The following is a 23,981-nucleotide window of genomic DNA, read 5'->3' as shown; positions in this document are numbered from 1 at the left end:
ACAATTTTACTCTTATCGCCCAGGCTGGAGTCCAGTTATGTGATCTCAGCTCACTGCAACGTCTGCCTCCCAGGTTCAAGTGATTCTCTTGCCTCAGTTCCTGGGATTACAGGCACCCACCACCATACCCAGCTAATTTTTGTATTTTTAGCAGACACAGGGTTTCACCATGTTGGCCAGGCTGGTCTTGAACTGCTGACCTCAAGTGATCGCCCACTTCTGCCTCCCAGAATGCTGGGATTAGTGGCATGAGCCACCGCATTGGCCAGGAGGAATTGTTTTTATAATGTATGGCAAATGCTTGATTAATTTCTGGCTCAAAAGTGGGCTCACAGTAAATAGCTGGAATCCAAAATCAACAAATGTTTAGCAATTCAGGTAATGTTAAGCAATATTCAAATACATGAACTTAAACATTCTTTAATTCATGTTTGTTTATATTTAATTTTTGCTTTCTTTTTACTCCATGTGTTATTTCTACAGAGGCCACAGGTTAAATGTTTGGGTAACTTTGGGGTGGGGGTACAAACAACATCCACATGTTGCTAAGGTTCTGTTAGTCATCCTTTGTGGCTATTCATATGTAACATTTTAAAGAATTCTGAGTTAATGTTAAAGTTGTGAAAAATAACTGTTAAATACATTTGGCTTTCAGTAGGCATAGACTGCACAGTTGTAAATTTAGTAGGAATTTATGTTTTAATGGCATTGGGGTCTGTGACTAATTTTTCTGAATGCCATTTTCAGGGGAATGAATTGGAAGTAACCATTATGATGGTGGTAGAAGCACTGTGTGAACTTCATTGTCCTGAAGCTATACAGGGAATTGCTGTCTGGTCATCATCTATTGTTGGAAAAAATCTTCTGTGGATTAACTCAGTAGCTCAACAGGCTGAAGGGAGGTAGGTTGGAAGAAAGGAAAAGGGTGTAGTATTACCTAATGTTTAAATTCTTTGTTTTATTCACTGACATTGTAGTTAAATGTTACAACAGCTTTGTTTGATTTCAAATGTTGCAACAGCTTTGTTCGAATTCACCAATTGAAGCTTGCTATAAATCACTTCACCAGGAGGCATCTTTAATTTGTTCTTTAGCAACAATTCTTGGTGCCTTTCTTAAGAATTAGTGGGAAATTACACTGTAAAAAAAGACCTGTCACTTGTTTTATAAATGCTTTTGAACTTGATCCCTACTTGAGCCCCTTCCCCCTCAGGGTCTGATACAAATTACGCTTTATTGTCAGAGTATTTGCTCATTAGTCCTGTGAACCCTACATTCAGACTCATCTACTTGTTCCAGGTGAAGGAGCTTGTACCATAATATTCTGTGTCTATTTATGTTAGTTTAATGAAATCTTGCAAATTTAGGAAAATAAAAATAACTGCTCATACTTTCATATCTTTGTGGTGACTTCTGGTATGTGTGCTTTTGTAGTTCCACAATTTCATATCCAAAGGTATTTGTAGTTCTTTTTTCTTTTTGAGACAAGAGTCTCGCTCTGTCGCAATGGCTTGATCTCTGCTCACTGCAACCTCCACCCCCCAGGTTCAAGCGATTCTCCTGGGATTACAGGTGCCTGCCGCGACACCTGGCTAATTTTTGTATTTTTTGTGGAGATGGGGTTTCCCCATCTTGGCCAGGCTAGTCTGGTACTCCTGACCTCGTGAGCTACCATGCCCAGCTTTTTTCTTTCATGTAGTTTTCTCCACTCTTCATCAAAACAGCAGCGTACATAGGTGCATGGTTTTATGATCTGGTTTTCCCACTCAATATTTTTTTTAAAAATTTGCCATGTTAAGTATTCTACAATGTTATTTTTAATGAAGATTTGTATTTGTTGAGTGTAACATAATTTCGTATTTCTTACTGTTGGACATTAAAGTTCTTTCTGATATTTTTTTACTAAGTTAATGCACCGTAGCACTTGAAATCTTTGCTTATATTTCAGATTACTTTCTTGGAATCCATTCTTACAAACTGATTTACTATAAGAAAGGCTGCCTAACCATAAGTCTTAGATATATTCTATTGCTAAGTTACTCTGCAGAAAAGATGGCTGCAGTTAATACCCTTAATACCCCCTTCCTTTCACCTTAGTGGATACTGACAGTTACTGAGAAACAAGAATGCTGTTACCACCATCAGTGAAAATAGTTTTTATAAATTACATTTCTATATTTATTAATGACTAATAGTAGAACTTGCCCCATATATTGACCATTTGTCAATTTTTTTTTAAACGTGGATCATGTCTTCATGGCCTTGCAATTTTTCCTGTGTTAATCTATGACATTTTATTTTATACTAAGATTGTTGATGCTATCTAATTTCTTGATTTATAATTTGTTTTTAATGTTAATGTTGTGTTTAAACATTATGCATATAGATCTCTTACTTGTGCATCTTTTCTTGCATTTATCCTTCTGCAAAGCCTTTCCACACATTGACATCAGTTACTTATCAGTATTTTTCACTAGTTCTTTTATACAGTCTACTTTTTAAAAAAAACATTTAACCACCTTTAAATTTAGTCTCATAGTTGTGAGGAAGACATCAAACCTCCCTTCGCCATAGTCAACTTACTGTTTTAACTCAGTTTATTCTTGCACCATTTTTGTGGAGGTTGTGGGGAGAAATGAGATATGTGTGTTTCAAAAAAAGACTACTTTGAGGCCGTGCTGGGTGGCTCACACCTGAAATCCCAGTACTTGGGGAGACCAAGGCGGGCGAATTGCTTGAGCCCAGGAGTTTGAGACCATCCTGGCCAACATAGCTAAACCTTGTTTTAGCCAGGTGTGGTGGTGGGTGCCTGTAGTCCCAGCTACTTAGGAGGCTGAGGTTGGAGGATTGCTTGAACCTGGGAGGGCAGGGTTGTAGTGAGTGGTCATCATGCCACTGCCCTCCAGCCTGGGTGACAACGAGACTTTGTCTCAAAAAATAAGTAAATAAGTAAATAAGACTGCTTCAATTTGCTTTTCAGGTTTGAAAAGGCCTCTGTGGAGTACCAGGAACACCTGTGTGCCATGACAGGTGTTGATTGCTGCATCTCCAGCTTTGACAAATCTGTGCTCACCTTAGCTAATGCTGGGCGTAACAGTGCCAGCCCGAAACATTCTCTGAACGGTAAGCATTCAGTATTTTTAAATAAAGCAAAAGTTGTAGTAAGATATTTTGCACTGATGATCTTATTTTATGGTTTTAGGTTTCTATGCTCTTTGAAATATTTCTAATTGATCTGAATCTCTTTTTATTTTATAAAATATTTTCAGGTGAATCCAGGAAAACTGTGCTGTCCAAACCGACCGAATCTTCCCCTGAGATTATAAATTATTTAGGAAATAAAGCATGTGAGTGCTACATCTCAATTGCTGATTGGGCTGCTGTGCAGGAATGGCAGAATGCTATCCATGACTTGAAAAAGAGTACCAGTAGCACTTCCCTCAACCTGAAAGCTGACTTCAACTATATAAAGTAAGGCTTTGTTTTTCCAATTATAAAACAAAATTTCCAGTAGCTATGATGTCTTTATGGCAAAAAATATAAAGTTGGTCATATGTAGTAATACAACATGGTTATATTTCTAATTGACTGCCATTATGAAAATAACAACAGGAAACTGACATCAGAGATGAGGCAGGTGTTTGCATAATGGGAAACAGACTGCTGAGGTGGCCATTTGGTATTAATTCTCAGAACCTGTCATTCTAAAACCTTACTACAATTTGAAGGTTATGTCAGAATGAATATAAAGAAAAATTTGTACTGCTTTAAAAGGAATCACATTTGGTGGCTTTGTTTCTAAATTAGGTCTGAATATATAAAAAACATTTATTCTAATGAGGAGTTTGTGAACATCTGTAAATTAAACTTTATTCTCATTCCTCTGTGCTTTTGTTAATTCTGTAATTCAAATTTGAGCATTCTATTGCAGACACTTGGCTGGGAAGATAAAGGTCATTAGACTTTGTCTGATACCCTTGCCTTCTGCTAAATGGGTTAATGTGTAATTGCTTCATTAAGCGAGTACTAATTCCAGGCAGCACATAAAACAGACACAAATTCCAACCTTTTAAAGCAAAGATTAGACAAAGAACATTGATAAAAGGATTAGTTGGATCTCAGTTACGTTTTTTATGCCATAAGGAAGCAGTTAGGTGAAGTTGACTTTCTTGGTAGGGAAGACACAAGGTCAAGTCATGTCCATCAGGATGCCCTTTGGGCCCATACCTGATGTGAGAATGATGGGCTTGGAGTATTCTGGAAATAGCTGGGAGGTCTGTGTGGTTAGGAGCACCTTGAACAGTAGGATATAAAGGCAGAGAAGTAGCTAGGAACTGAGAAAAGAACTTTGGCTGTTAGTCTAGTAAGATCGAAAATTTAGGTGGGATTTGAGCAGAGATGTGTTGTGATCTGACTTGGTGGTTCATTCTGCTATGGCAAAGAGAGTGGAATTGGAGGTATGGTGAAGAAACAGGTGGGGGCGAATGTGGACGCATGGAGACCATTGATTTGTGGGGGCAATGGTAAATAAAGGGAGAAGAAACAATGCTATTAATTGGAGTAGGAGCATGCAGAGAACAACAAGGTATGTTTAAGATTTCTAGTGAAATGTGCAGATGAGATTGTTGGGTAAGCTGTTAAGAATCTGATTTGGAACTAAGGATAAAGTCTAAGCTTGAGAGACTTCCAGATGATTAGCACACAGAAAAGGCCCTCTTTCCTTTTCAGTCTCTATACTCTAGAGCCTTGTAAGCCACCAAACCAGAGATAAGCCTCTGGAGAATAGTGAGTGAACAGGAAGGAAGCCTTGGGTCAGAATCCTAGTTTAGCATTTTTGTGAAAGAATAGGAGGGAAAGCCATTGGAAAAAAAAAAAAAAAAACACAGGGACATTGAGGAGGGAAGTGTCCTAGATGTAGGACATCCAGATGGGATTAGTCAGCCTTGTCAGATGCTCTAGGGATTATAAGGAAAAAGAGTTTTATAGAGAGACAGAAGAAGTTAGATTGAATAATGAGTGGTAGAGAAATTTGAAAATGAAAAGCTTGTGGTAAGTTATTTGGTCAGCGAGTTTTTTCTTTTTTCTTTTTTTTTTTTTTTAAAATGGGGTTTCACCATATTGGTCAGGCTGGTCTCCTGACCTCAGGTGATCCGCCCACCTCAGCCTCCCAAAGTGCTGGGATTATAGGCGTGAGCCACCACACCCAGCTAGCGAGTTTTTCTTGAAGTCAAGGATAGGAAGCTGTTGCTGGAGGGAAATAGATGTTTATTTTAGATATTGGAGAGATTATGTTCTTTTGGCCAAGGAGAAGGAGCCACTAGAAAGCATAGGTTGAAGAAACAGGAGATTAACTGGACCTTACCTTTTCTGTGCCTCAAGGAAAGCAGTCACAGATGCTATAGACAGATTTTGGGCGGGCAGTGTATGGTGGATTGGAGGTAAGGGTGGAGGAAATTAAAGCCTGTGCTTTTTTTTTTTTTTCCCCCTGAGGACTCAGATGTTAGCTGAAAGCATAGGACATGGTAGAGTATAGCGGGGACTTGGAGAACCTGCCACTGGAGAAGACTCAGGGGCTTTTAATGGCAGAAATGATGAATATGTTGGCAGCAGTTCATCAGTGCCCAGTACCCAAGGCTACCCCTGAGAAGCCAGTGAAAAGCCAGTGGTTGCACTGATCTAGGTAGAACCAGGCACAGGATAATTCAGATGATGTGCCTTTCCAGCACGGGCTTCAGGCTGAGTTGTAAGGAAGTGACACAGTGAGAACGACCGGCAAAGATGGAAAAGAGAGAGTGAGAAACAATGGAAAAGAGAGAGTGAGAAACAGTGTTTTCTTCCTGGCTGGTGAGCCCATGACATGGAAATGGGGGCAGGTGAGGGATCTGAAAGGGGCAGCCTAGAGCTGGGAAGATGGGGCCTGTCTTCCTGGCATTGTTGTTGCAGGACTGCAGGAAAGAATTTCAGAGGTGTCATTATTTTTTATCTTTAAGAAGATGAAAGAGAAGAATTTTTTGAAAAAAGAAGTAGAAAGGGAGAGAGGGAGAGATGCCAGTGGTGAAAGAAGCCAGGAGTGAGATACAAGATTGTGATGCTAGGAGAGCTGCAAGGGCTCTTGCTGTAGGTGAGGAGTGAGACCGTGCAGGGAGCTCACTGGCAGCTTGGAGAGAACTGGGAGTCAAAGTTGCCCTGCAGAGGCCTACTGTTACTGTGTTAGGCTCTGAAGAGAACAGCCTGCAACACATGAAAACAGGAAGGAGACACTGAATGTCTGTAGCTGTGACTTTCTGGTTCGCTACCCCAGTTTGAGTGCTAATTAGGATGGTAGTCACACCTTCAACAAAAAAACCAAAACTAAAATGGTGGTATCCTTGTGGAAGGAATTTTGTCAGAAAAATGCTGTATACTTTCTTTCTAGAATTTTCATTATTACTATTTTTTAAATGGTTCCACAGGCTGCATTAGGAATACAAGCTAACCGATATTTTAATTACAGATCATTAAGCAGTTTTGAGTCTGGAGAATTTGTTGAATGTACCGAGCAGTTAGAATTGTTACCAGGAGAAAATATCAATCTACTTGCTGGAGGATCAAAAGAAAAAATAGGTATTTGAGAAAATAATTTTAAAATTATATTTTAATGGACAAGTTGCTTAAAATGTTTGGCTTAGTATATTTTCCTGGAAAATCTGGAAGTTATTTTACATTTTTGGGGGCAGAATCCCATGTGGAGCAATACATTTAGGGCTGCCCTATTTATGTTTGATTTGGCAAATGAAAAGCAGTTAAAATTAATCAAATAAAAAAATGGCTACATTAATACTTTGAGATTTAACTGGCCATTTTATTTGACAAAGGACAAAGTAGTGCTTCAGCTAAATATTTTTCTTGATTTTGATCTTGATATGGCTTAAGTTCTTTATCACAAATGGAACACTTTATAGAATGTTATTTAAAAGTTGAATGAATATTCTGGGTTGAGCAAGATTTGCTAATGTAGGTCTAGATTTGCTCCCTTAAATAGTAGATTGACTTACTGATTTTTGAGCCTTTGAAGGCAACTGCTTTTTAGGGGTCTGAGATACAGTAATTTTGTATGAAGTAATGATTTTTATGTAGCTCTCAGTAATGCTTATAGTGTTTAGCTGTCTTAACTTAAATATTAAAGGAGATAATCATCGGTGATTATTTTTTTACTACTGCCAGATATAAATCAAAATTGTATAATAAAAGCATGTTAACTTAATGACATCTTACTTAACTTCTGTAGATATGAAAAAACTGCTTCCTAATATGTTAAGTCCAGATCCAAGGGAACTTCAGAAATCCATTGAAGTTCAATTGTTGAGAAGTTCTGTTTGTTTGGCAACTGCTTTAAACCCTATAGAACAAGATCAGAAGTGGCAGTCTATAACAGAGTAAGTTTAATCTTGATGAGGTAAATGTACATTGTATATATCATATGATAAACATACATGGGGTGAGGAGGGCTGGAAAGAGAGTTACTAGATTACTAAATACTAGTGCTAATAGCTTCATTTTAGTTGTAGAAGTCATATGACATATGAATGCTCCCTGCCAACATATACTGAGGTTTAAATGAAATAAAATGTAAAAAATTCTCGAAAGCATGTCTTGACTTGCCGCTAGCATTTTATTATAGAGTAGGCTGCTCCTCTTCCCCCTAACTGTGGATGCACCAGTTTGATAGCATCTTATCAATTGCTTTATTCCTTCAATGGTTGTGAGTTGACAATTTTCATTAATTAATTGACAGCAAACATTTTGTTTCAGAAATGTGGTAAAGTACTTGAAGCAAACATCCCGCATCGCTATTGGACCTCTGAGACTTTCTACTTTAACAGTTTCACAGTCTTTGCCAGTTCTAAGTACCTTGCAGCTGTATTGCTCATCTGCTTTGGAGAACACAGTTTCTAACAAGCTTTCAACAGAGGTCTGTATATTTTTACAAGCATATTCTTATGACTGTTAATGGCCACTATTGTAGAACAAAGACCTTATTTTTTGAGTTTTTCAAAATAGGATTTTTAGTTGGACAAGCTAGTAAATCCAGGAATCTAACATGTTGTTTTCAGACAGACTTTCATTTGAGAAGTACGTGGGGCAGATGGAAGGACCTGAGATAATCTCAAGAATGGCAAATTGCTTAATTTTTCTCTTATTTTGGGGGTGGAAGGTGGTGTGTGAAAGACAGTTCCTTTAGGCAGATTATGTAAATTTTAGATTTGCTGCAAACAAAGATCTTTCCTCCTCGTTCCAAATAGGGTAAAATTCAGAGTTGGAGCCTCCAAAGGAAAGATGATCTTTGAGAACTTCATTATAAAGCTTTAGTTGTAATGTTTTTCTGCACTTTAGCAGTCTGCTTTATAGTAAATGTGCTGTGATTTTTTTTTTTTTGTAGTGTGCTTTATTAAGTATATTGATAAATTAGACTTACTATTCTGAAGAAAATTTCTCTACAAAGCAAAAGGTATTCTCTTACTGTGTGCTTGCCACTTGCGAGTAGAAGATAAGTGATGTAAGGGTATAGTATAATAGATAAAACTGTAATCAATTTGAAGTAGCCAAACTATGTTGCAGTCTTAGACTTAAGACTTGCTGTGTATCTGCAAATAAATCAAGAGCCTGTTTTACGTTAAGTAATCTTGGTTTTTTCCTGTCAGGACTGTCTTATTCCGCTCTTCAGTGAAGCTTTACGTTCATGTAAACAGCATGATGTGAGGCCATGGATGCAGGCATTAAGGTATACTATGTACCAGAATCAGTTGTTGGAGAAAATTAAAGGTGAGTGGTTTTTTTTTTTTTCTTAAGAGACAATGAAAGATTTTTTTAAAATTTTGCTTTATCAAGGTATATATCACACATTCTAAGTGTATGATTTGCTGTGTTCTAACATGTCTTTACTTGTATGACCACTGATACAATCAAGATACAGAACACCATCTTATCCCAAAGGTTCCTCATTTAACCCTTCTGTCACTGTAGATTAGACTTGTTTTTACTAAAGTTTGATGTACATGAAATCCTAGCAACGTATTCTCTTGTGCTTGGCTTCTCTTGCTTAGCATGATATTTTTAAGGTTCACCTGTGTTGCATGTTTCAGGAATACAGTTCTTTTTATTACTGAGTAGTGTTCTATTGTATGCATATACAACAGTTTATTTCTCCCTTCATCCTTTGATAGATTTTGGGGTTTTTTTTTTTTTTCTTTAATTGGGCTGGTAAGTATAAAGTTGCTCTCAACATCAAGTGCAAGTCTTTGAGTGGACGTTTATTTATCTTTCTCTTGAGTGAATGCCTGCGAGTAAAATTGTTGGGTTACATGGCTTAGCTTTCAAAGAAATTTGATCACTGGAGTGAGTATGTAGTGGTATCTCATAGTTTTATTTACATTTTCCTGATGATTAATAATGATGAGTATATTTTCATTTGCATAGCAAGTATTATATATTTTAGTTTTCAAATGTTTGTTCAAATTCTTGACCTATTTTTAATGAAGACATACGACTTGTTTTTGTGTTCTGAACATAAGTTCTTTGTCACATAAAATATACTATGAATGTTGAGTTTTATATACTCCAAATGAATAGCTAGAGAATTACTATTTGTATAAATATGTATATGTCAAAAAGATGCTAACCGTTTATTGCTGTAAAACGAAAAGTTGTCAGAATGCTGTGGAGCTTTAGTTGAAAATGTGATAGCTGGTGTTGCTGAGTAAATTTGAGTGTTAAATGTCACATAAGCTAGCAGCTAAGATAGGGACTTCTACTGCAGGGTAGTTACTTGCAGCTGTGACTCAATTGGTTTCTCACTGCCAAACATACCCAGGGTTGGATCATTGGCCCGATGTTTGCCAGTTGAGGAATCTTAGGGCCAATCATTGAATTTCCGGACTGCTTTCTTTTTCAGTTTTATGGGGATTACCCCTCTTGTGAGATACTTGTAGGGATTTATATGGGATTATGAGATGAGACAAGGTATATAGAAGTCCTGGGACAGAGTGTGTTGTATAATATGGCTTCACAAGTACCCTCATCTTTTTTCCAGTCTCCTTTGTTTGTTTGTTTTGGGACAGAGTCTCAGTCTGTTGCCCACGCTGGAATGCAGTGGCACGATCTTGGCTCACTGCAGCCTCTGCCTCCCGGGTTCAAGAGATTCTCATGCCTCAGCCTCTCTAGTAATAGGGATTACAGACGTGAGCCACCATACTTAGCTAGTTCTTTTTATATCACATAAGTTTTTAAATCGAGAAGAAAGGTCAGTAACCAGCAGTTATATTCAGAGACAGAACTCCATTCCTCTTTGTTTTTTCATTTCTGTATTCAGCAAGTACTGGTCAAATGTGCTTTTTACCAGGTACTATGCTCCACATTGGAATATAATGGCGATCAAGGAGATTGTAGATTCTGGCAGGGAAAACTGACCTCAAACATGGTGACCCAACATAGTGAGACCCTGTCTCTACTAGAGTAATTGTAAAAATCACCTGAGTGTGGTGGCATGTGTCTGTAGTCCCAAATGCTTAGGAGCCTGAGGTGGGAGTATTGCTTGAGCCTGGGAAATGAAGCCTGCAGTGAGCTCTGATCATGCCACTGCACTCCAGCCTGGGTGACAGAATGACACCCTGTCTCTAAAAACAAACGAAAAAAAAATCACAACAAGGAATAGCAAATAATGAGGGCATCTGATTTAATCTTAAGAATCAGAAGAAGACTTGGGGAAGTAACATTTAAGCTGAAACTTAAGGAAGATAGAGATGAGAAAGAAGGCAGGCTGATTTGGTTAGAAAAAATGTGTGCAGGCCAGAGCAAATGATGATTCTTAGATGACTCAGTTCACCTAAGAGAGTAGGAAGAGATGGAGCTGGATGAGACTGAGATTGGAATGGAATGCTCGAAAGCATCAGTGACGGCCGAATTCAGGAGTTGAGGATTTGTCAGAATGGCAGTGAGAAGTCATCAGAGACTTTTAAGCAGGGAAGTTAAAGGTTTAGATTTACCCTTTGTGTGATATCATTTCAGTTGCAAGTTGGAGAGTGGATTAGAAGAGTATAAGAATGGGGATAAAGGTACTAAGTTAGGCTGAAGCCTCTGCTAAAAAGGGTAACTAGGGTGGCAGTAGGGAAAGAAGAAAGCAAATGGGTTAAGAGGGTTGAAGATAAAGTCTATGATGGTTGCCAAGTACTTGCATAGGCAGCCAGGCTGATCCTGTGCCCTTCCTTGAGAAGGGGAAAAGGGAAGAAGATAGTAAGAGGTTTGGAGGGTGGTGGAAAATGAACTCCATTTGACATGACTGACATTATTGGAAGCACTCTTGAAATAAATAGAGTGTAGGTGACCACTTGGCAGGTCTGGGTAAAGATTCAATGGTTGTCAGCATTTCTGTGGTAATTGAAGTCACAGGAAAAGATGATGATGTCCAGGGAGAGTATGCAGTGGGAAGAGTAGAGAGCCTAGGACTGAGTCCAAGGAGCACCGGTGTTTAATGGATGAGTGATGGAAGAGAAAGAGACTGAGAAGGATTCTTCAGCAAGGTAGGAAGAAAACCAAGAGAATAATTGAAGGGCAGAGGGTACTTAGAGAAGAAGTTGGGGGGGATGGTTTAGCCTTCCCTATTTTCCCTACCCTTTGGCCCAGGCTTTTTGCCAAAGATTCAGAAACTAAAAAATTTCTTAAAGTGAATGATTTTACTTTGCTCTACTTCATTGTATACATTTAATTTAGCAAACCTTGTTCATTGTATCTCAAGCACTATGCTAGCAGCTAGGGATTTGAGGATGAGTTATCTTTGTTTCAGGAAGTGGTATGGAAGAGATATAGTTGGGGAATAATTTTTTGGCCATGTTTCCATGCAATCTGGGTAGACAAATCAGGGACTAATAAAACATTTTCTTCTCTTCAGAACAAACAGTCCCAATTAGAAGCCATCTCATGGAATTAGGTCTAACAGCAGCAAAATTTGCTAGAAAACGAGGGAATGTGTCCCTTGCAACAAGACTGCTGGCACAGTGCAGTGAAGTTCAGCTGGGAAAGACTACCACTGCACAGGATTTAGTCCAACATTTTAAAAAACTATCAACTCAAGGTCAGGTGGATGAAAAATGGGGGCCTGAACTTGACATTGAAAAAACCAAATTGCTATATACAGCAGGTTAGTAAAATGAATTATGGTTAATACACAAGTAAAATAAAAATGTGTATATTAATGTTACTGTGTATGTATGTATAAGGTAGTAATAGGAAAGATGATCTTTTCCAGCTGTTGCAGAATATTTGCATCCTGAATAATAAATTACTTGATACTGACTTATCTTTATAACTCAGTGCTTTTAAAAGAATTTTGTTGCAATGTATTAAAGTAAGAAATGTTTCCAGAGGTCACTGATCACTGAATTTACCTGTTTTTTTAACTTTACTATTTTGGGCCAGATGCTCATGCCTATAATCCCAGCACTTTTAAGAGGCCAAGGTGGGAGGATTGCTTGAGCCTAGGGGTTTGACACCAGCCTGGGCAACAGAGCTAAACCTCAGCTATACTTAAATTCGAAGAACTTAGCGGGGTTTGGTGGCACATGCCTGTAGTCCAGCTACTTGAGAGGCAGAGGTAGGAGAATTGCTTGAGCCTGGAAGTTGAAGTTGCAGTGAACCCTGATTGTGCTACTGTGTACTCCAGCCCGGGTAAACAGAGTGAAACCCTGTCTCCAAAAAAAAAAAAAAAAAAAAAAGTGTAGCGTTTTGGCTGGGCATGGTGGCTCATGCCCTTAATCTCAGCACTTTGGGTGGCTAAGACAGTAGGATTGCTTGAGCCCAGGAGTTTGAAACCATCCTGGAGCAACATGGTGAGGTCCTGTATCTATTTTATTTTTTTTTAAAGTTGATTATTTTGCACTGAAATAATGTTAGTCATTTGCCTTTTTTTTTTTTTTTTAAAAATTAAAGATGGGGTTTCACCATGATGGCCAGGCTGGTCTTGAACTCCTGACCTCATGATCCACCCACCTCAGCCTCCCAAAGTGCTGGGATTACAGGCATGAGCCACCGCACCCAGCCCAGTCATTTGCTTTTTTGTTTCCTAACCCAAGAGCCTCCCTCCATCATTTGCTTTTAAAGATTCAAAGTTCTGACTTTATGGTTTTCTGTAGGTCAGTCAACACATGCAATGGAAATGTTGAGTTCTTGTGCCATATCTTTCTGTAAGTCTGCAAAAGCTGAATATGCAGTTGCTAAGTCAATTCTGACACTGGCTAAATGGATCCAGGCAGAATGGAAAGAAATTTCAGGACAGCTGAAACAGGTTTACAGAGCTCAGCATCAACAGAACTTCACAGGTCTCTCTACTTTGTCTAAAAACCTACTCACTTTAATAGAACTGCCATCTGTTAATGCAGTGGAAGAAGAGTATCCTCGGATTGAGAGCGAATCTACAGGTAGAGTTTCTTTATTAGCTTTAAAATATTTTAGAAGTTATATTTTTTCTATTTTAAAGTCTATAATGTTATGCTGGCTATAATTTTCCAGAAAAAGTGTATCTGTGGAATTTGAGTTTATTTCATTGTCAGGAAATAACTAAGACATATTAAGGATCGAATGCCATTTTGGAAGTCACTGAACTCTGCTTCCAGGGCAATTTGCTTTTATGGACTTAGATGTTTTTTGCTGGCAATAAGATCCTACCCCTCACATCTAAAATTTCACCTCACCATAGAAGGAGCAACAAAGATTTAAAATAGTTACCTGTGTTCCTGTTGTTTGGTGGAACACAGAACCTATAGAAAGATTCATGTTTCCCATTCTGACATAAGCTAGTAACAGAAAGATATCTTACAGATAGGGTAGTTGATTCTTTCAATGTTTGAGTGCCTGTTGTGGAAGGCACCATTCTCCTGTTTTTAAAATTTGAAAGAGAATTTGGGAGACGATTTTATTTGCTGAAACATGAGAATATATCTTAATTTTGTTGTTCTGAAGACTAAGAGTTTAATTACTTAGATTGGTGTTAATAATTTCGATAGATAGGGTCTTGATATTCATAAAGGATATGTCTTGTGACCATTGCAAGTGCACTATATTTGACAGTTTCTTCACCTCTGACAAGGGAATGAAGATGTTTGCCTCATGAGTCTGTATGAATGAAATGGTGCACTTATCACCTGTTATTTTTGCCGAATAATTAAAGTCAATCTGATCATGAGGAAATAGCCAGTCAGATTCATAATGCAAGACTTTCTACAGTACAGCTCACAATGACTGTTGACAATGTTCAGTGTCATGAAAGCCATTGATGTCTTCCACAGGAGATAATCTAAGCTTACTTGGGAAACATATAATGAATTCATTTCAACATACCAGTCTTTAAGAGAGCATAATTCATATTTGTACTTTATTTATTCAAGTTATGTACAGTAATATTATGGAGCTTTTTATTGCTTGCAGATGAAAACCTAAAATGCTAATGGGAATGTCATTAGGAATTTGTGAATGTAACATCGTTGAGTTCTTTTATTATTTTTTGTCCATTATGGCAGTGCATATTGGAGTTGGAGAACCTGACTTCATTTTGGGACAGTTGTATCACCTGTCTTCAGTACAGGCACCTGAAGTAGCCAAATCTTGGGCAGCATTGGCCAGCTGGGCTTATAGGTGGGGCAGAAAGGTGGTTGACAATGCCAGGTATGTTTAAATGTGTAGTTTATTTTTGCATTGGAAAAATAAATAATTAAATGTCTCCTGATATGGTGAAGTTTTGGTAGCTAAAATATTGGTGACTTGTTTATCTTTATAGTCAGGGAGAAGGTGTTCGCCTGCTGCCTAGAGAAAAATCTGAAGTTCAAAATCTGCTTCCAGACACTATAACTGAGGAGGAGAAAGAGAGAATATATGGTATTCTTGGACAGGCTGTGTGTCGGCCGGCGGGGATTCAGGCAAGGAAAACATGGTGCTTGGGGCAAGATTGCTGCTCCATATTAAAAAATTAAACATATATATTTGATTAAATATTGAATGGGGCTTAGCAGTTATTGTTGTAAATTAAAACTTTACGTTTTAAGATGAGTTATATTTGTCTAAGAAGAATTTACTTCTTTTGAGAAATCAAGGCATTTCATTAGATTCCTGTTAAAAATAGGTGAAGTTGGCTGGGCACTGTAATTCCAGCACTTTGGCAGGCCGAGGTGGGTGGATCACTTGGGGTCAGAAGTTCAAGATCAGCCTGGTCAACAAGGCAAAACCCCATCTCTACTAAAAGTATAAATATCAACAGGCCATGGTGGTGCATGCCTATAATCCCAGCTACAAGGGAGGCTGAGGCAGGAGAACCACTTGAAGGTTACAGTGAGCCGAGATCACACCACTGCATTCCAGCCTGGGTGTTAGAGTGAGACTCTCAAAAGAAAAAAAAAAGAGAATTTCATTGTATGTAAATTAAATTTCTCTTTTAATTGCTCTTATCAGAAATTTTAAGTTCTTAACCCACCCTCGGTTGTGAAGCTTTCTTTGTTTTGTTTTGTTTTCTTTTGTTTTTGAGAGACAGAGTTTTGCTCTTGTTGCTAGGCTGGAGTGCAATGGCGCAATCTCGGCTCATTGCCACCTCTACCTCACAAGTTCAAGCGATTCTCCTGCCTCAGCCTCCCAAGTAGCTGGGATTACAGGCATGCACCACCACACCTGGCTAATTTTTTTTGTGTTTGTAGCAGAGACAAGGTTTCACAGTGTTGGCCAGGCTGGTCTCGAACTGCTGACCTCAGGTGATCCTCCTGCCTCAGCCTCCCAAAGTACTGGGATTATAAGTGTGAGCTACTGTGCCTGGCTGGTTTGTGAGCTTTTAAAATATGCCAGTGCATGAAACTTACTCCCAGATATTCTGAATGAAGGGTGTGTGTGTTTGTGTGTGTGTGTTGTATGTATTTAAACTTACTGGGTGATTCTAATGTGTAGCCATAGTTGATAACAATGGACTAGGTCTGCAGGGTTAATACTGTCTCTCCTCGGAGTTCTGTCAATTCTAGAATGCCGAAGCAATATATCATTTGGTTGCAGTCCTCACAGGCATGGATTGTATTTGCCAGGCTAAGCTATATCGATCAGTTCTTTCTGTAAACAGCAGCATATCTAAGTCTCTGACTAAGCTGGTGTCTGATACATGCATAGTACTATAAAGAGAATGCGGTTTACTGTTCTGTCTACATTCAGCCTCAAACTTTGAGCAGGTTGTGCTTAATTTTTTGCAAGCATAGGCTGGGCATGGTGGCTCACACTTGTAATCCCAGCACTTTGGGGGCGCTAAGGCGGGCGGATCACTTAGGAATTTGAGACCAGCCTGGCCAACAAAAAGTCAGCCGGGAATGATAGCGGGCACCTATAATCCCAGCTACCCAGGAGGCTGAGGCATAAGAATTGCTTGAACCCAGGAGGCTGAGTTGCAGGGAGCCGAGATCGTGCCATTGCACTCCAGCCCTGATATTTTGTCTCAAGGAAAAAAAAAAAAAATTCTGCAGGCAGAATACTGTATTGTAATTTGGAAGCATTTAAGGAACAAAAAAACCCCTGAAAAGTCTAATCTTTGCTAAAAGCTTATATTCTTTGTTGTCTTCATATTAGTAAATACATCATAAAGAGAAGCATACTCACATTAACTTAGTGTGTATAACACTAAATGTGCGATAATTTTATCATATATGAGAAGAATGTTTTTATGATAGTCGAATTACATACTTTTCCCCTTTTCAGTTTGTATTTAAAATAGCATTTTGTGCACAATTCCTCTTCAGGATGAAGATATAACGCTTCAGATAACTGAGAGTGAAGATAATGAAGAAGATGACATGGTTGATGTTATCTGGCGTCAGTTACTATCAAGCTGCCCATGGCTTTCAGAACTTGATGAAAGTGCAACTGAAGGAGTTATTAAAGTGTGGAGGAAAGTTGTAGACAGAATATTCAGCCTCTACAAACTCTCTTGCAGTGCATACTTTACTTTCCTTAAACTCAACGCTGGTCAAGTATGTAGCACAGTGTTCTAAGAAAATTCATTTGGAACCTTATTAAACAAAAGTAGTGTTCTGAATATTTTCTTATTTATTCCCCTCACCTTTCACTCTTAGATTCCTTTAGATGAGGATGACCCTAGGCTGCATTTAAGTCACAGAGCAGAACAGAGCACTGATGACGTGATTGTGATGGCCACATTGCGCCTGCTGCGGTTGCTCGTGAAGCACGCTGGCGAGCTTCGGCAGTATCTGGAGCACGGCTTGGAAACGACACCCACTGCGCCTTGGAGAGGTGAGACCTGCATAAAATGTTTCAGGAAAAATTGTTTCTCAGTAGGATATATAAGATTTTAAAAAGTGTTTTTCTTATGTTTATTATTTAAACCTGTGAAGGAACAGCCAGATTAGTTCCTAGGACACCGTGCACTGCTTGTTACATCACTAGGACTTTTCTTCCCATCTTTACAAGAAATGGGAAGCTGAAAGACACAGGAGCTTTTTATATAGAAAATGTGGCCGGGCGCGGTGGCTCAAGCCTGTAATCCCAGCACTTTGGGAGGCCGAGGCGGGTGGATCACAAGGTCAAGAGATGGAGACCATCCTGGTCAACATGGTGAAACCCCGTCTCTACTAAAAATACAAAAAATCAGCTGGGCATGGTGGCGCGTGCCTGTAGTCCCAGCTACTCAGGAGGCTGAGGCAGGAGAATTGCCTGAACCCAGGAGGCGGAGGTTGCGGTGAGCCGAGATCGCGCCATTGCACTCCAGCCTGGGTAACATGAGTGAAACTCCGTCTCAAAAAAAAAAAAAAAAGAAAAGAAAAGAAAATGAATTTTGGAGAGGGTGGTGAAAATTTTTCAAAAGGTTTTATATACCCTCTCTATATAAAAATTGTCTGTGTCTGCCTTGTTTGTAGGCATTCACAAAAGATACTTTTCTCCACAACATTTTTGAGTTGCCCTGGACTTTGATTATAGTGCTGTACCTAAACCAACCTTAACCAGATTTGCAAATCAAGAATTATTGTGTATGGTTCTTTATTATCACAGGGAGAAATTTGAACTCTTAAAATTTGTACTAATGCTGACACACACATCAGGTTTTATGTGTTCAATCTACAATGCTGATAGTTTCTTCTTAGATTTAAATAACTTTGTCTTTCTCTCCTTATCCTGAAGGAATTATTCCACAACTTTTCTCACGCTTAAACCACCCTGAAGTGTATGTGCGCCAAAGCATTTGTAACCTTCTCTGTCGCGTGGCTCAAGATTCCCCACATCTCATATTGTATCCTGCAATAGTGGGTACCATATCGCTTAGTAGTGAATCCCAGGCTTCAGGTACGGAATATTCAAATATTGCTACTTTAAGTATAAATTACTGTGCCAATAATGTTTGTTAGGTCAAATTTTTTAAGCTTTATGTTCCAGAGTTGTTAGAGTTTGTCGGTTTTTTAATAGTAACGATTAGCATTTGTTGAGGGAGTAATTACTGTGGATCTGGCACCAGGACATGTGCTTTGCACATTATCTGTAGTCTTGACAATTATCCACCAAGATGTGGAGAAATGGAGTAACTCTACCAGGTTCACTGAGCTGTAACTCTTAGAAGAGTATTATACCAAGTTTTGGCCAGGTGAGGTGGCTCACACCTATAATCCCAGCACTTTGGGATGCTAAGGCGGGTGGATCACTTGAAGTCAGGAGTTTGAGACTAGCGTGGCCAACATGGTGAAACCTCATTTCTACTAAGAAATACAAACAATTAGCCGAGTGAGGCAGTGCACACCTGAAGTCCCAGCTGTTCAGGAAACAGAAGCACAAGGATTGCTTGAACCCGGGAGACAGGTTGCAGTGAGCCAAGATTGTGCCACTGTACTCCAACAGGGATATACAGCGTTCCAAAAAAAAAAAAAAAAAAAAAAAAAAAAAAAAAAAAAAAAAAAAAAAAAAAAAAAAAAAAAAAAGAATTATGCCAAGTTTTGAACTCCAGCTTGAAGAATATTGTTAGACGCTTATTATCTTTCTCCCATATATCTTCCATTAGCTTATAATGTTAATAAGTATGAAAGCTGAACTTATAAAAAGACTGAATATCCACAGTCTTTAATCAGTGTAATGTATGGAAGGCACATCAGTTCAATGAGTGCTCTTGAGTCAAATAGATCTATGTCAGTGTTTTCCCTAACTCAGCATATGCACGTGAAAGAAATATTCAAAGCATTCCTTGTCCTCCTATTTCATTATAGGAAATAAATTTTCCTCTGCAATTCCAACTTTACTTGGCAATATTCAAGGAGAAGAATTGCTGGTTTCCGAATGCGAGGGAGGAAGTCCTCCTGCATCTCAGGATAGCATTAAGGATGAACCTAAAAGTGGATTAAATGAAGACCAAGCCATGATGCAGGATTGCTACAGCAAAATTGTAGATAAGCTGTCCTCTGCAAACCCAACCATGGTGTTACAGGTACAAAGAAACTCGCATGTTGTAGAAGAATTTTTTATAGAATAATCAAAATGGCTTTTGACAATCATTAGTCAGTGTTCTCTAATTGTATAATGAACACAAATTGCACACACTTAACTTATGAAGTCCAGTGTTTGAAGAACTATGCTTTGCGTAGACTTATAGATGAGCTGTTTGGGTGTGCTGTGTATGCAGGTTCAGATGCTCGTGGCTGAACTGCGCAGGGTCACTGTGCTCTGGGATGAGCTCTGGCTAGGAGTTTTGCTGCAGCAACACATGTACGTCCTGAGACGAATTCAGCAGCTCGAAGATGAGGTGAAGAGAGTCCAGAACAACAACACCTTACGCAAGTATGTTTCCCTACACTCGTCCTGAGATGGTGAAGCTGCCTCTCTCTCTTTTTTTTTTTTAAATGTATCAAAGTATAAATAACATAAAATTTACTATTTTAATCATTTTTAGGTGTACAATTCAGTGACATTAAATACATTCACTATATTATACAGTCATCACCATGGTCCATTTCCAGAACTTATTCATTATTTTAAACAGAAGAAGCTCTGTACTCATTAAAGATTATCTCTTCATTTCTCCCTTACCTAAGTTCCTAGTCACCTCTATTCTACTTGCCATCCCTATGAATTTGCCTATTTTAGCTACCTCATAGAAGTGGAATCATACTGTAACCATCCTTTTGTGTCTGGCTTTTTATACTTAGAATAATGGCCTCAAGGTTCATTGTGTTGTAGCATGTGATAGAATTTCATTTTTTTCATGGCTGAATAACATTGTATGGTTATACCACATTTTTTTCATCCGTTTTTGGACAGCTAAGTTGCTTCTACATTTTAGCTCTGAATGATGCTGCTGTAAACATTAGTGTACAAGCATCTGTTTAAGTCCCAGATTTGTATAATTTTATGTGAATTTTGTATATGTTTTGTGGATGATCCAGTGAATTCGCTGGATGATATGGCAATTCTACGTCTAACTAACTGAGGAACTGACAAACTTTTCCACAGTTGCTGCACCGATTTACAATCCTCCTAGCCATTCATGAGGGTTCCAATTTTTCCTAATCTTGCAAATACTTCTTTTTTCTTTCTTTCTTTTTTTTTTTTTTTTTTTTTTTTTTTTTTTTTTGACAGTAGCTGTTATGGTGGATGTGAAGTGGTATCTCCTTGTGGTTTTGATTCGCATTTTCCTAATGACTAGCGATGTTGAGCATCCTTTCATGTATTTTATTGGTCATTGGCATATCTTTGGAGAAATGTCATTACAAATCCTTTGCCCATTTTTTAATTGTGGTTTTTGTTTTTTTTTAAAATTGTTGAATTGTAGAAGTTCTCTATGTGTTCTGGATACTAACCCTTATCAGATACATGATTTGCAAATATTTGCTACCATTTTGTGGGTTGTCTTTTCATTCTCTTCATAGTATGTAGTATTTTTTGATTTATAAAAGTTTTGATTTTGATGTAGCTCAATTTACTCTGTGCTTTTGGTGCCATATCCAAGGAATCATTGCCAAATCTGGTATCATGAAACCTTTCCCTTATGTTTTCTTCTAAGTGTTTTGTAGTTTTAACTTTTAAGTTTAGGTCTTTGATCCATTTTGAGCTATTGCTTCATTATGTGGATATCCTGTTTTCCCTGTGTCATTTAATTCATTGAATAGAGGAGCTGCCTCTTTTATGAGCTGCATTTTTTTTTTTTTTAAACAATTTTTGGTTGGGCTTGCTGGCTCATGCCTGTAATTCCAGCACTTTCAGAGGCCGAGGCAGGTGGATCACAAAGTCAGGAGATCAAGACCATGCTGGCCAACATAGTGAAACCCCATCTCTACTAAAATACAAAAAATTAGCTGGGCCTGGTGGTATGCCCCTGTAGTCCCAGCTTCTCAGGAGGCTGAGGCAGGGGAATTGTCTGAACCCGGGAGGCAGAAGTTGTAGTGAGCCGAAATCACACCACTGCACTCCAGTCTGGCAACTGACCAAGACTCTGTCTAAAAAAAAAAAAAAAAAAAAATTCTTTGTTAGTTATTTACTTTGTGAACATGTTATTGCTTTATTTAGACTTATTTCTTGGTGCTGTTTAAGAATTGATACATTTAAATTGTTCCATGTTTGTGTAAAACTTTAACATACAGTAAGTTTTTGAATAAAAATTTCTTCTTGGTCAGAGAAGAGAAAATTGCAATCATGCGGGAGAAGCACACAGCTTTGATGAAGCCCATTGTATTTGCTTTGGAGCACGTAAGGAGTATCACAGTGGCTACTGCAGAAACACCTCATGAAAAATGGTTTCAGGATAACTATGGTGATGCCATTGAAAATGCCCTGGAAAAATTGAAGACCCCATCCAACCCTGCAAAGCCTGGGAGCAGCTGGATTCCATTTAAAGAGGTACAGAATAATCCCAGGTGTACTACTGAAACAGCACAGTTCCCATGAGATAACGAAATTTACATAAGTGGACTCCTTACTTGGACCGTAAGAGATTTTATAAACCCGTAGAAGGCAGCCTGTGGCCAGTTGCTTATAAGGAACTTAGAAAAAAGTGGTTTTGTTTGAGAATTTGCAAATCAGTGGACAAAGGTGCCTAATCTTTCATGTGTGGAAGGTTCACACCGGTGAACAACACATGAAGAAATTAGCCAAGGGAAGGGGCTGTGACCCTGAGCTAAATATTGGTTGCCTGCTTTATTCACCTCATAAAAGATAGGAAGTTTAATCTTGTGCCTATGTAGTTTTTCACGAGGAGAGCATTCAACATTTCTAACAGATAAAATATCACCTGTAACAACATAAATTTTTACAAGTAGTCGTTCTGGAATCAATTCCGCGTATGCTGTGCAGGATGATTAGTGTATTCACATATTTGAGAAGTCTTACCTTTTATATTTTGGTTTTTCTTCTTTGGTCTTTATCTTTTCTAGCAAATAGCACCATTAGTTGGGGGAACTTATTACTTTGTAGCTCTAGCTTTTCACTTTGTAGCTCCAGCTTTTCCTTCTCCCTCCCTCCTTTCTCTGTCTCTTACCTTTATCCTAGCTGATTTCTCACTGAACTTGAGCAATGAGAAAGCTATTAAAAGATACATGTAGAAACAAAAAGTGCAGCCAACTTTAGTAAATGCAGAGTGCTAAATTCAGAGCAAATAGCTAGAAGTACAAGAAAGAAAACTAACATGAAGGATGAAGTTTATTACGTGGACTTGCCAAAATTTGAGTTTCATTGTGTGTGTGTGTGTGTGTGTGTGTGTGTGTGTGTGTGTATGTGTGTATGGGAGGGGAGGAAGGGTTTGTTTTGTTTTGTTTTAGTTGCATTTTAGGTTTTGGGGTACATGTGAAGAACATGCAAGATTGTTGCTTAGGTATACACATGGCAGTGTGATGTGCTGCCTTCCTCCCCATCACCTGTATCTGGCATTTCAGACCGAATCTTGCTCTATCACCTAAGCAGGAGTGCAGTAGCAGGATCTTGGCTTAATGCAATCTCTGCCTCCCAGGCTCAAGGGATTCTTCTGCCTCAGCCTCCCGTGTAGCTGAGATTGCAGGCATGCGCCACCACGCCTGGCTAATTTTTGTATTTTTAGTAGAGGTAGGGCTTCGCCATGTTGGCCAGTCTAGTCTCCAACTCTTGGCCTCAAGTGATCTGCCCACCTCCGCCTCCCAAAGTGCTGGGATCACTCCCAAAGTGGCTTGAGCCACCACACCTGGCCTGAGTTTCCTTGTGTTCTAAGAGCGGTTTCTTGTTTCTTTATTTCCCTCTCAGTAAATGAGTTAGAAAAGAGGATATAGGGCCGGGCGCGGTGGCTCAAGCCTGTAATCCCAGCACTTTGGGAGGCCGAGGCGGGTGGATCACAAGGTCAAGAGATCGAGACCATCCTGGTCAACACGGTGAAACCCCGTCTCTACTAAAAATACAAAAAATCAGCTGGGCATGGTGGTGCGTGCCTGTAGTCCCAGCTACTCAGGAGGCTGAGGCAGGAGAATCACTTGAACCCAGGAGGCGGAGGTTGCAGTGAGCCGAGATTGTGCCACTGCACTCCAGCCTGGGTGACAGAGCAAGACTCCATCTCCAGGAAAAAAAAAAAGTTCTTATTTGTCTTTGTCTTTTCTTCAGTTTTGTTAAGTGTCTTAGAAATCCACCAAATTAACTCTCCTCCAGTTTGAGAAGAGTATACGGAGCCTCATTTTTCTTATAATTTAATGTTAATAACTTCGTAGGTGGCTTTTTAAGGGCTTGTCTACCTGACAGCCAGCCAACTGCTAGCTGTACCTATTGCAAAGAATGGATCCATTTGTTTTGGCATTGTTCATACATAGCTCAATATTGGGGAATTATTAATACTTGCTAAAAGCCCCAAATTGGGTGATCATAGCAGTGTTTTCCTTATATCTCTTGTAATTTCATTGCTTGTTTGGACAGAGGAGAAGAGTCTTAACAAAGTGGGAATCCTGTAGTGCACATCAGCCACCAGTGTTACCCATCCAGGATGGCCCAGA

At 38.9% G+C, this 23,981-nt stretch overlaps 1 protein-coding gene across 6 annotated transcripts in view; it reads left to right on the top strand.

Moving 5' to 3' along the window:
- Positions 1-23,981, top strand: part of LOC108308452 (serine/threonine-protein kinase SMG1) — a 71,757-nt gene that overhangs the window by 15,286 nt on the left and 32,490 nt on the right. For all 6 annotated transcript variants that reach the window (XR_005201206.1, XR_005201207.1, XM_037740533.1 and 3 more), the window contains exons 14-30: positions 748-902; positions 2,981-3,123; positions 3,270-3,471; positions 6,494-6,603; positions 7,268-7,415; positions 7,792-7,951; positions 8,682-8,802; positions 11,924-12,172; positions 13,164-13,448; positions 14,547-14,691; positions 14,804-14,942; positions 16,788-17,018; positions 17,121-17,298; positions 18,184-18,345; positions 19,254-19,471; positions 19,667-19,821; positions 21,654-21,876. Coding sequence is in view for 4 of the 6 variants with exons in the window: in XM_037740533.1 (XP_037596461.1) it covers positions 748-902; positions 2,981-3,123; positions 3,270-3,471; positions 6,494-6,603; positions 7,268-7,415; positions 7,792-7,951; positions 8,682-8,802; positions 11,924-12,172; positions 13,164-13,448; positions 14,547-14,691; positions 14,804-14,942; positions 16,788-17,018; positions 17,121-17,298; positions 18,184-18,345; positions 19,254-19,471; positions 19,667-19,821; positions 21,654-21,876 (3,024 nt within the window). In the remaining 2 variants the exon portion in view is untranslated. The remainder of the gene's footprint in view (positions 1-747; positions 903-2,980; positions 3,124-3,269; positions 3,472-6,493; positions 6,604-7,267; positions 7,416-7,791; positions 7,952-8,681; positions 8,803-11,923; positions 12,173-13,163; positions 13,449-14,546; positions 14,692-14,803; positions 14,943-16,787; positions 17,019-17,120; positions 17,299-18,183; positions 18,346-19,253; positions 19,472-19,666; positions 19,822-21,653; positions 21,877-23,981) is intronic.

Source organism: Cebus imitator, unplaced genomic scaffold (assembly GCF_001604975.1).
Source record: "Cebus imitator isolate Cc_AM_T3 unplaced genomic scaffold, Cebus_imitator-1.0 Scaffold85, whole genome shotgun sequence".
NCBI classification, from domain to species: Eukaryota; Metazoa; Chordata; class Mammalia; order Primates; family Cebidae; genus Cebus; species Cebus imitator.
This window is presented reverse-complemented; position numbering and strand designations above follow the sequence as displayed.